This window comes from Amphiprion ocellaris, chromosome 10 (assembly GCF_022539595.1).
Source record: "Amphiprion ocellaris isolate individual 3 ecotype Okinawa chromosome 10, ASM2253959v1, whole genome shotgun sequence".
Classification (NCBI taxonomy): domain Eukaryota; kingdom Metazoa; phylum Chordata; class Actinopteri; family Pomacentridae; genus Amphiprion; species Amphiprion ocellaris.
In genome coordinates, this window is record NC_072775.1 from 36298239 (window position 1) to 36311157 (window position 12919).

General features: G+C 43.4%; 1 protein-coding gene across 1 annotated transcript in view; it reads left to right on the forward strand.

Annotated features, from left to right (window-relative positions):
• The first annotated feature begins 4294 nt into the window (after nucleotides 1–4294).
• The window catches only part of LOC111575229 (amphiphysin-like), a 33024-nt gene continuing 24399 nt past the window's right edge, over nucleotides 4295–12919 (forward strand). The window contains exons 1-4 of the mRNA XM_055014735.1: nucleotides 4295–4451; nucleotides 6169–6249; nucleotides 6424–6478; nucleotides 6556–6650. Of these exons, the coding sequence (XP_054870710.1) occupies nucleotides 4383–4451; nucleotides 6169–6249; nucleotides 6424–6478; nucleotides 6556–6650 (300 nt within the window). The 5' untranslated portion in view covers nucleotides 4295–4382. The remainder of the gene's footprint in view (nucleotides 4452–6168; nucleotides 6250–6423; nucleotides 6479–6555; nucleotides 6651–12919) is intronic.

Here is a 12919-nt window from a genome sequence, read left to right on the forward strand (position 1 = left end):
CTGTTCTCAAGGCTAAACTCAGCTGTTCTGAGAGGCGGCGATCGATGTGTAGAAGAAGAAATGTGTAGGAGGCAGCCGACAGCTGATCTGAGTCCAGCAGAGGTGAAATTGAAATGGTGGTCTGATCTCAGAAGAGACTCCAGAGGACAAACAGAAGCTTGATCTAAGGACTGAAGCTTGGCCTGGATTGGCTGACTGATGTCTGCTGCTGAATGACGCTCAGAGTCGGGGTTTATGGAGCAGAGTGCTGACTGGAGACAGGTGAACACAGGTGTCTTCACGTCTGCTGATTAGACCACACTCACAGAGAGGGAGGAGAGACAGAGTCTCATTTAGCGTTAGCTTGTGGTTAGCTTTAGCTCCTACTTGCTGCCATATTCTCATCTGTTCCTGTAAATTCCAGAATAGAGTTTAAAAAATTCCTCTGTGACGAAGGTAGAGGTGACCCTTAGTGAAGCTGCTACTGGGAGACTTCCCATGATGCACTGGGCTCCTCTCCGTACGTTTGTGTACCACCACTGCATGTGACTTTGTTCTCAGGGGCTTTTGACCAAAGAGCACCAGGTGCTAGGTTGTTTCAAAGTTGAGAGCCAGTGCTTTTTTGGTTCAAATCTCGTGCCGCCCCAGAACGGGTTTGTGTTTCCATTCAGAAGGAGCAAAGTTGGAGCTGCGTCATTGCGCCACCACACAACGTGTGTACGTCACTGCGTACGTAGCCGTTCAACAGCGTTGGCGCCGTGCAGAAACCCACACAACAACAATGGAGGACTTCATTGGAGTGGTGTTCATGGCTTTGCTAGTGTGTCTCGCCATCGTTGAGCAGCAAAACCTTCTGTTAGGGGTTACCCATCGGCGTCGCCGTTCCAATGCCCGGCGATCACGTTTGAGAAGAAAGGTAATTATCAAAGACGTTTGGATACTTAACAGTAAACGTGCTAGCGTTAGCTTAGCTACTTAACTTCGACTACGCTCGCATTGATTACTTAGCGGTTAAACACGCGCAATAAGTTGATGATCATATCTATGTTTATCTTTTTAGATGTTTTTAGATGTCACCCCGCCCTCTGCCCATGACATGCTCGGCTCTCAACTCTGGCCAACTCTGGCCCAGCAACGAGTTGGTGCCTGAAACAGCCCCAGTTTTTGGAGCCCGGAGCCGCAGCTCCGGGGGTGGAAAGACAAAAAACCGGCGCCAAGTTGGGCACCGGCTCCGACTCCGAACGGGCTCCACCCCGGTCAAAAGCCCCTATGAGATGTCTTGAATAAAACTCCAATGTTCTGACATTTGAACCTCTGCTGCCCTCTGCTGGATGATTCTGGACACTGAATTGACTTCAGTTCTGCTGCTCAGATGAAACATTTGAAGAAGAATCATATTTGATACTTCACCACAGTTTCATCATCATCACATCTTTACACATCTGGTGATCTGAGCTGTGAAAGCGTTGTTCATAAACTGGAACTCACAAAATGTGACCCATATTTTGGAAAATATTCACACAATTTCACACTATTTTAACTAATTTTCTGAATAATTTTTTGTAAAATTCTGAACAGAATCAGAGGGAGAACGTCATCTTTGTTCTGTGGATCACAGGTTGGCAACAAATCTTAGAAAGACTGCAGGCAATGATAAGTCAGTGTAATAAATAATTCGATTAAATAAATCTGTGACAATTCATCACCAGAGTGTTTTCATACTGGTGAAGAACTGAGGTGGAGTCCTGAAGGCTTCCTCATGATCAGCTGCTGGTTGGTTTGGTTCTATGTGTGAAGAACCACAGAACACAGACTTTAAATAGTACCAGAACATGTTTGGTCAACAGCAGAGTGGGTCTGGGGGTCATGCTGGTTCATCACAGGTTTACCATCGTCTGCTGTCTTTTTGATGATATTGCACATTTTATTAATATTGAGATGAAGGATTTTAGGGAGAGAATGTTAAGATACTGTTGAATTTAAAATGCTGAAACAGACCAATGTGACAATTAACAGGATTAATAAGTTTTAAATGAGAAGTGTTATGGATACTGTTGTAATAACGTTTTTCAATGTTGAATCTGTTTTGAGTTGAAATAAGAACACCAGTGTTTTTCCTCTCACAGACTTTGATTTATTCTTTATTTTTTCTTTGCTGCTGGTTCTATGCAGTGTCGCATTTCTGCTGCGACTCTGAACAATCAGTCAAAATGCAGTTAGGGTGATGATGTTGTGAGGCAGGGTGGGATTCTGGGAGTTGCTGTCTTCACCACAGGCAGAAAGCATGCTCATAGACCAGCTAATTCTATCCAATTCAACTTTATTTATGTATCGCCAATTACAGGTCAAATTGTCTCAAGACACTCCCCAGAGCAGCCCTAAGGAGACAGTGGCAGAAAAACACCCTTTAACAGGAAGAAACCTGGGGCAGAACCCGGATCTTTATGTGAGGGAACCCATCTGCTGGTGGAAGGAGGGTAGAGAGTGGTTAACAGAGCTGCATCCAGTAGTTTTCAGTTCTTCTGTTCAGACATAAAGTGAAAATAAAGATGTTGATTACTTTGACAGTTGTTGTCGTGTGTGTCTCGTGCCTGTTTTGTTTTTTGTCGTTTCTTTGCTTTCTGTTGGTTTTTTACCTGTTGTATTTCTTCATTTATGGCCCACCTGGGGTACTGGCAACCTGTTGGATGTGTTGCTCCTCCTGTCGTCTGTCCTGTTCTTCTGTGATGATGGTGGTCCATTCATATAATGTTCTGACTACTGAGAGTTTGTGTGTTGTTGGATGTTCTGAAGTCCAAAGCAGGTATTGGTCTGTGAGGGTGGGTTTTCTGTAAACTGTGATCTTTACGCTGCCGTCGTCCTTGTGGTGGATGTTCATGTCCAGTAATGCCAGTGTTTTATTGTGCTCCTCCTCATGTGTAAATCTGATGTTCCCTGTGGTGTTGATGGTGTTAAGGTGGTGGATCAGGGCTTGCGTATGTCCAGTTTTAATTTTTTCCAGTATGTCGTCCACGTATCGTTTCCAGAGGGTGGGTTTGAGAGGTGGTGGTGCTGTGGTTATGGCTCTTTGTTCCAGGTCCTCCATAAAAAAGCTGCTCATTATGGCAGAGAGGGTGTCTCCCATGGCGAATCCCTCTTGTTGGCTGTAGATGATGTTATTGCAAATAAGTGGACTTGGCAAGGAACTGTAACAGGTTGTGAATGTCATCAACTATGAGGTTTGTGCATGTGTGGCGTGTTTTGTCCTCGTGTAGTCGTTCCCGGACTATGTGCAGGGTGATGTCTACTGGGGTTTTGGTGAACAGTGATACCACGTCATGAGAAATGAGGATCTCATCTGTTTTTATTTTCAAGTTGCTGAGTTCTTTGGCCAGTTCTTTTGAATTTATGCAGTGGTGTTCTATTAGTCCAAGAAGGGGTTTGATTATTTCAGTATATTCAGGAGGCGTGCAGAGAGGGCCATGAACAGAGATGAGGGGGGCTTCATGCTCTCCCACACCTGGGACACTCTACTCCAGATGAAATAGGACGGCAGGGTTGCAGCAAGTCTGGTGGGATGGTCGGGTCCACTGGACTCACCATGACATGCCATTACGGCGTGGGCGTGGTTGGTCCGGCGAATCTGGTGACTCTACTGGGCCGCAAATGCCGGCTGTCAAAATCTGCCAGCTGACACGTCACGCTGTCAGTGAGACGCTTCTGAAGAAGACAAGAGTGTTCACTGAAACTGTAAAAGTAATCAACATCTTTATTTTCACTTTATGTCTAAACAGAAGAACTCTGAACTACTGCATTAATAAGAAGACATGATAAATGTTTTTGAGCTAGAGCTGCCTCCAGTCCAACCAGTTCGATCCTCACCTGTAAAACCTCACCTGGAGTGGAGTGAGGTCACTTTGGTAACTCAGGTAAAGGCTGCAGTGAATCAACTGGATGCTGCTCAAAGACATGAGTTTTCACCATCTTCTGGAGCCACAGTCCACCCTCTAGCGTTCTATTTGAGTTCTACCACAACTTGAAATGATGTTCCTGAACCCTTACAGGAAGGAACCTTATTGTGAATGTTCTGCAGCTACGCAGAACTGACTGCCAGACTGATGCACCTCAACTGTGTTTGATCAGACACTAAATATGAGGTCATCAAAGGTCTTGCATCACTTCCTGTTGTTTACTTTGCATTTCAGTGAAAAGTGAACTTAAAATTAGTTCCTAATAATCTGCTGCGCCTGCGCACTAACAGCTCAATTCACCTGCATGACTGACGGCTGAGAGTTAAACACACACTTTGGTGTAACAGCGGGAGGCTGCCTGAACCGTCCAATCAGCGGAGGGATGCCGCTGTAAGCCCCGCCCCTCCTCCTGTCACCGTCTCCGTTAATCCGCCTCTCGTCTCTGCAGGCATCATGGCGGAAATCAAGACGGGAATCTTCGCTAAGAACGTGCAGAAGCGGCTGAACAGAGCGCAGGAGAAGGTAGGAGCTGCCCCGGGAGGCCGGGGAGGGAGGCCGGGGAGGGAGGGTCTGAGAGCGGACACCGAGCAGCGGGCCGCCGCGGCTGGAGGACGGATGGTGGAGGACGGATGGAGGAGGACGGAGCTCTGCGGCTGCTCGGAGGCTGCGGCCTGCAGAGTTTCTGTCCGACATGCTCCAGGCCAGAGAATGACCGATGCTTATTTGATGATCGGGTATCGATTGGCACAGAGAGCACAGTGACGTCACCGTGTGTGGTTAAAATCTGCATTAAACAGTAAAATCATCAGAAACGGAGACAGAGCTGATTGGCAGACCGTGGATTACACGGCGCTACGCCTCGCCATGACGTCACATGTCGACTGTTTTCACGTTTAAATAAATGAGTGAGGAGGGGTGTTTGCAGCGTGATGACGTCATCCCTGATAACAGATCAGCAGATCAGCTGCCTGAGCGTCATCATACATACAAATGACGTTCAGGTAGGGTTAGATATGATACTTTTAATTTAAATTGGATTTAAATATCACTTTATTGTGTCTAATCAATCAGAACTGTCCGTGGTTCTGAAAGGATTAGAACCAACATAGAGACGTGTCCAGGAGAACGTGCCTTCACCTCAGTCAGCTCTGATTGGCTGCAGCTCCTGATGCCCTCCTGAGAATAATGTGTGTAGATGATGGATGAAAATCTTCTGTTTGGTTTTCATTCTAAGCTGTTGTAGAAATGCAGCAGCAGATGAATGGAAACACAAAGACATGAAGTCACAAGTGATGAAAATGTAACTCTGAATCTTAGATCAGATTTCTGTAAATAGATTGTGTGAAACCTGAGCTCCTCATTGCTAATTTGAGCTCCTCGTGAAGCTGCTGCAGCTGGAATTAAACTGAAGAGTTCCTCTGAGAGTCCAACCAAAGGCAGACGTTTGCTAACGCCACCTGACAGAAACATCTGTTCCATTGTTTGTTGATATAATATATTTTCTTCAGCTAGAACCTGAACTCCTTTGTGGTGCGTTTAGGGACAGTAGGTTAGTATGATGTGTGGACCCAGACAGTGAGCGATATGTTCAAACTAAGTCTTAAATACACTCATGAGCTGTTTGTGTGTTTTGATCTTCACAATGCTCCTGAGGCTCTTTACAGGAGACAACAAGCTCAGACTCATGGTTTTCTCAAAGTAATCAGAGTAAAAAAAAATTTAACTAAACTGTCCTTTAAAATAGTCTGTAATCACAAAATAGCTATAAAACACCCCTCCATCATCTACACACTGCTTTATCCTCATCAGGGTCATGTGGGTTGGACTCTATCCCAGCTGACTGAGGGTGAAGCTTCACCTGGACAGGTAACAGTCTATCACAGGTTCACCTGGACAGGTAACAGCCTATCACAGGTTCACCTGGACAGGTATCAGTCTATCACAGGTTCACCTGGACAGGTAACAGCCTATCACAGGGCTACACATAGAGACTAACATTCACACCTATGGACAGTTTAGAATCACCAGTTAACCTCATCATGTTTGTGGACTGTGGGAGGAAGCTGGAGAACCTGGAGGAAACCCACACATGTACAGGAGAACATGGAGACTCCATGCAGGAAGATCCCAGGAAGGCTGGGACACGAACTGGGGATCTTCTAGCTGTGAGGCGACAGAGCTAACCACTGAGCCAGTGTGCAGCCTGGCTATAAATCAGTTTAATTGATTTATTTCTCAGGTTCTGCAGAAGTTGGGAAAAGCAGACGAGACCAAAGATGAGCAGTTTGAACAAGTAGTCATCAACTTCAGGAGGCAGGAGGTGAGAAATGTTTTTCTGCTCAAATGTGTCAGAACTGAGATTAAAGACACGAAGCTGCAGAAACTAGAACTAGTTAGTTTCCTTCTCAGTCACGTCAGTTCTTCTTTGACCAGCAGATTCTCTCAAACAAATTAAAGCAAAGTCTAAGTGTGTTCATTGCCTCTGTTCTGTCAGTCTGAAGGCTCTCGGCTGCAGAGAGAAATGAAGTCCTACATGTCTGCCATTAAAGGTAAACAAAAACAAAACAGTCTCTGATCCAACTGTAATGTCACCATGACGACTGAAACAATGTTTGCTTGTCTGCAGGGATGCAGCAGGCCTCCATCAACCTGACTCAGTCTCTGCACGAAGTGTACGAACCGGACTGGCACGGAAAAGATGACGTTCTAACCATCGGAAAGGTCAGAAACACAGGAGCACCTGAGTGCATCACTCAATAATGACACCTGAATGCATCACATAAACATGACACCTGAATGCATCACTCAATCATGACACCTGAATGCATCACATAAATATGACACCTGAACGCATCACATAACCAGGACACCTGAATGCATCACACAACCATGACACCTGAATGCATCACATAAACATGACACCTGAATGCATCAGACAAACATGACACCTGAATACATCACACAAACATGACACCTCAATGCATCACATAACCATGACACCTGAATGCATCACACAACCATGACACCTGAATGCATCACATAAACATGACACCTGAATGCATCACATAAACATGACACCTGAATGCATCACACAATAACACCTGAATGCATCACATAATCATGACACCTGAATGGTTCGCATAAACATGACACCTGAATGCATCACATAAACATGACACCTGAATGCATCGCATAAACATGACACCTGAACGCATCACATAAACATGACACCTGAGTGCATCACACAAACATGACACCTGAATGCATCACACAATAATGACACCTGAATGCATCACACAAACATGACACCTGAATGCATCACACAAACATGACACCTGAAGGCATCACACAATAATGACACCTGAATGCATCACACAAACATGACACCTGAATGCGTCACACAATGACACCTGAATGCATCACTCAATAATGACACCTGAACGCATCACACAATGACACCCGAATGCATCACGTAAACATGACACCTGAATGCATCACATAAACATGACACCTGAATACATTACATAAACATGACACCTGAATGCATCACACAATAACACCTGAATGCATCACATAATCATGACACCTGAATGGTTCGCATAAACATGACACCTGAATGCATCACATAAACATGACACCTGAATGCATCGCATAAACATGACACCTGAACGCATCACATAAACATGACACCTGAGTGCATCACACAAACATGACACCTGAATGCATCACACAATAATGACACCTGAATGCATCACACAAACATGACACCTGAATGCATCACACAAACATGACACCTGAAGGCATCACACAATAATGACACCTGAATGCATCACACAAACATGACACCTGAATGCGTCACACAATGACACCTGAATGCATCACTCAATAATGACACCTGAACGCATCACACAATGACACCCGAATGCATCACGTAAACATGACACCTGAATGCATCACATAAACATGACACCTGAATACATTACATAAACATGACACCTGAATGCATCACACAATAACACCTGAATGCATCACATAATCATGACACCTGAATGGTTCGCATAAACATGACACCTGAATGCATCACATAAACATGACACCTGAATGCATCGCATAAACATGACACCTGAACGCATCACATAAACATGACACCTGAGTGCATCACACAAACATGACACCTGAATGCATCACACAATAATGACACCTGAATGCATCACACAAACATGACACCTGAATGCATCACACAAACATGACACCTGAAGGCATCACACAATAATGACACCTGAATGCATCACACAAACATGACACCTGAATGCGTCACACAATGACACCTGAATGCATCACTCAATAATGACACCTGAACGCATCACACAATGACACCCGAATGCATCACGTAAACATGACACCTGAATGCATCACACAACCATGACACTTGAATGCATCACATAAACATGACACCTGAATGCATCAAACAATAACACCTGAATGCATCACATAACCATGACACCTGAATGCATCGCATAAACATGACACCTGAATGCATCACATAACCAGGACACCTGAATGCATCACATAAACATGACACCTGAATGCATCAGACAAACATGACACCTGAATACATCACACAAACATGACACTTAAATGCATCACCCAAACATGACACCTGAATGCATCACATAAACATGACACCTGAATGCATCACATAAACATGACACCTGAATGCATCACATAAACATGACACCTAAATGCATCACTCAAACATGACACCTGAATGCATCACACAATAATGACACCTGAATGCGTCACACAATGACACCTGAATGCATCACACAATAATGACACCTGAACGCATCACACAATGACACCTCAATGCATCACACAATAATGACACCTGAATGCATCACACAATAATACCACCTGAATGCATCACATAAACATGACACCTGAATGCATCACTCAAACATGACACCTGAATGCATCACTCAAACATGACACCTGACTGCATCACATAAACATGACACCTGAATGCATCACACAAACATGACACCTGAATGCATCACACAAACATGACACCTGAATGCATCACACAAGCATGACATCTGAATGCATCACACAAACATGACGCCTGAATGCATCACGTAAACATGACACCGGAATGCATCACACAACCATGACACTTGAATGCATCACATAAACATGACACCTGAATGTATCGCACAATAACACCTGAATGCATCACATAACCATGACACCTGAATGCATCACATAAACATGACACCTGAATGCATCACAAAAAACATTACACCTGAATACATCACACAAATATGACACCTCAATGCATCACATAAACATTATGCCTGAATGCGTCACACAAACATGACACTTGAATGCATCACATAAACATGACACCTGAATGCATCACATAAATAATGACACATGAATGCATCGCATAAAAATGACACCTGAACGCATCACATAACCATGACACCTGAATGCATCACATAAACATGACACCTGAATGCATCACACAAACATGACACCTGAACGCATCACACAAACATGACACCTCAATGCATCACATAAACATGATGCCTGAATGCATCACACAATAATGACACCTGAATGCATCACACAAACATGACACCTGAATGCATCACACAAACATGACACCTGAAGTCATCACATGAACATGACACCTTAATGCCTCACACAATGACACCTGAATGCATCACTCAATAATGACACCTCAATGCATCACATAAACATGATGCCTGAATGCGTCACACAAACATGACACTTAAATGCATCACTCAAACATGACACCTGAATGCATCACATAAACATGACACCTGAATGCATCACATAAACATGACACCTAAATGCATCACTCAAACATGACACCTGAATGCATCACACAATAATGACACCTGAATGCGTCACACAATGACACCTGAATGCATCACACAATAATGACACCTGAACGCATCACACAATGACACCTCAATGCATCACACAATAATGACACCTGAATGCATCACACAATAATGACACCTGAATGCATCACATAAACATGACACCTGAATGCATCACATAAACATGACACCTGAATGCATCACTCAAACATGACACCTGACTGCATCACATAAACATGACACCTGAATGCATCACACAAACATGACACCTGAATGCATTACACAGACATGACACCTGAATGCATCACATAACCATGACACCTGAATGCATCACACAAACATGACGCCTGAATGCATCACGTAAACATGACACCTGAATACATCACACAAATATGACACCTCAATGCATCACATAAACATTATGCCTGAATGCATCACACAACCATGACACTTGAATGCATCACATAAACATGACACCTGAATGCATCACACAAACATGACACCTGAATGCATCACATAACCATGACACCTGAATGCATCACATAAACATGACACCTGAATGCACCACGCAAACATTACACCTGAATACATCACACAAATATGACACCTCAATGCATCACATAAACATTATGCCTGAATGCGTCACACAAACATGACACTTGAATGCATCACATAAACATGACACCTGAATGCATCACACAGTAACACCTGAATGCATCACATAACCATGACGCATGAATGCATCGCATAAAAATGACACCTGAATGCATCACATAACCATGACACCTGAATGCATCACATAAACATGACACCTGAATGCATCAGACAAACATGACACCTGAACGCATCACACAAACATGACACCTCAATGCATCACATAAACATGATGCCTGAATGCATCACACAATAATGACACCTGAATGCATCACACAAACATGACACCTGAATGCATCACACAAACATGACACCTGAAGGCATCACATAAACATGACACCTTAATGCCTCACACAATGACACCTGAATGCATCACTCAATAATGACACCTCAATGCATCACATAAACATGATACCTGAATGCGTCACACAAACATGACACTTAAATGCATCACTCAAACATGACACCTGAATGCATCACACAATAATGACACCTGAATGTGTCACACAATGACACCTGAATGCATCACACAATAATGACACCTGAACGCATCACACAATGACACCTGAATGCATCACACAATAATGACACCTGAATGCATCACACAATAATGACACCTGAATGCATCACATAAACATGACACCTGAATGCATCACATAAACATGACACCTGAATGCATCACTCAAACATGACACCTGAATGCATCACTCAAACATGACACCTGACTGCATCACATAAACATGACACCTGAATGCATCACATAACCATGACACCTGAATGCATCACACAAACATGACACCTGAACGCATCACACAAGCATGACACCTGAACGCATCACACAAACATGACACCTGAACGCATCACACAAACATGACACCTGAACGCATCACACAAACATGACACCTGAATGCATCACACAAACATGATGCCTGAATGCATCACGTAAACATGACACCTGAATGCATCACGTAAACATGACACCTGACTGCATCACATAAACATGACACCTTAATGCATCACACAAACATGACACCTGAACGCATCACATAAACATAACACCTGAATGCATCACATAAACATAACACATAAATGCATCACATAAACATGACACCTGAATGCATCACATAAACATGACACCTGAATGCATCACACAATAATGACACCTGAATGCGTCACACAATGACATCTGAATGCATCACACAATAATGACACCTGAATGCGTCACACAATGACACCTGAATGCATCACACAAACATGACGCCTGAATGCATCATGTAAACATGACACCGGAATGCATCACACAAACATGACACCTGAATGCATCACACAAACATGACACCTGAATACATCACACAAACATGACACCTCAATGCATCACATAAACATGATGCCTGAATGCGTCACACAAACATGACACCTAAATGCATCACTCAAACATGACACCTGAATGCATCACATAAACATGACACCTGAATGCATCACACAAACATGACACCTGAATGCATCACATAAACATGACACCTGAATGCATCACGTAACCATGACATCTGAATGCATCACACAAACATGACACCTGAATGCATCACACAAACATGACGCCTGAATGCATCACGTAAACATGACACCTGAATGCATCACACAAACATGACACCTGAATGCATCACACAAACATGACACCTGAATGCATCACACAGTAACACCTGAATGCATCACATAACCATGACACCTGAATGCATCACATAAACATGACACCTGAATGCATCACACAAACATGACACCTGAATGCATCACACAAACATGACACCTCAATGCATCACATAAACATGATGCCTGAATGCGTCACACAAGCATGACACCTAAATGCATCACTCAAACATGACACCTGAATGCATCACATAAACATGACACCTGAATGCATCACATAAACACGACACCTTAATGCATCATTCAAACATGACACCTGAATGCATCACACAATAATGACACCTGAACGCATCACACAATGACACCTCAATGCATCACACAATAATGACACCTGAATGCATCACACAATAATGACACCTGAATGCATCACATAAACATGACACCTGAATGCATCACATAAACATGACACCTGAATGCATCACTCAAACATGACACCTGAATGCATCACTCAAACATGACACCTGAATGCATCACATAAACATGACACCTGAATGCATCACATAACCATGACATCTGAATGCATCACACAAACGTCACACCTGAATGCATCACTCAAACATGACACCTGAATGCATCACATAAACATGACACCTGAATGCATCACATAACCATGACACCTGAATGCATCACACAATCATGACACCTGAATGCATCACATAAACATGACACCTGAATGCATCACACAAACATGACACCTGAATGCATCACATAAACATGACACCT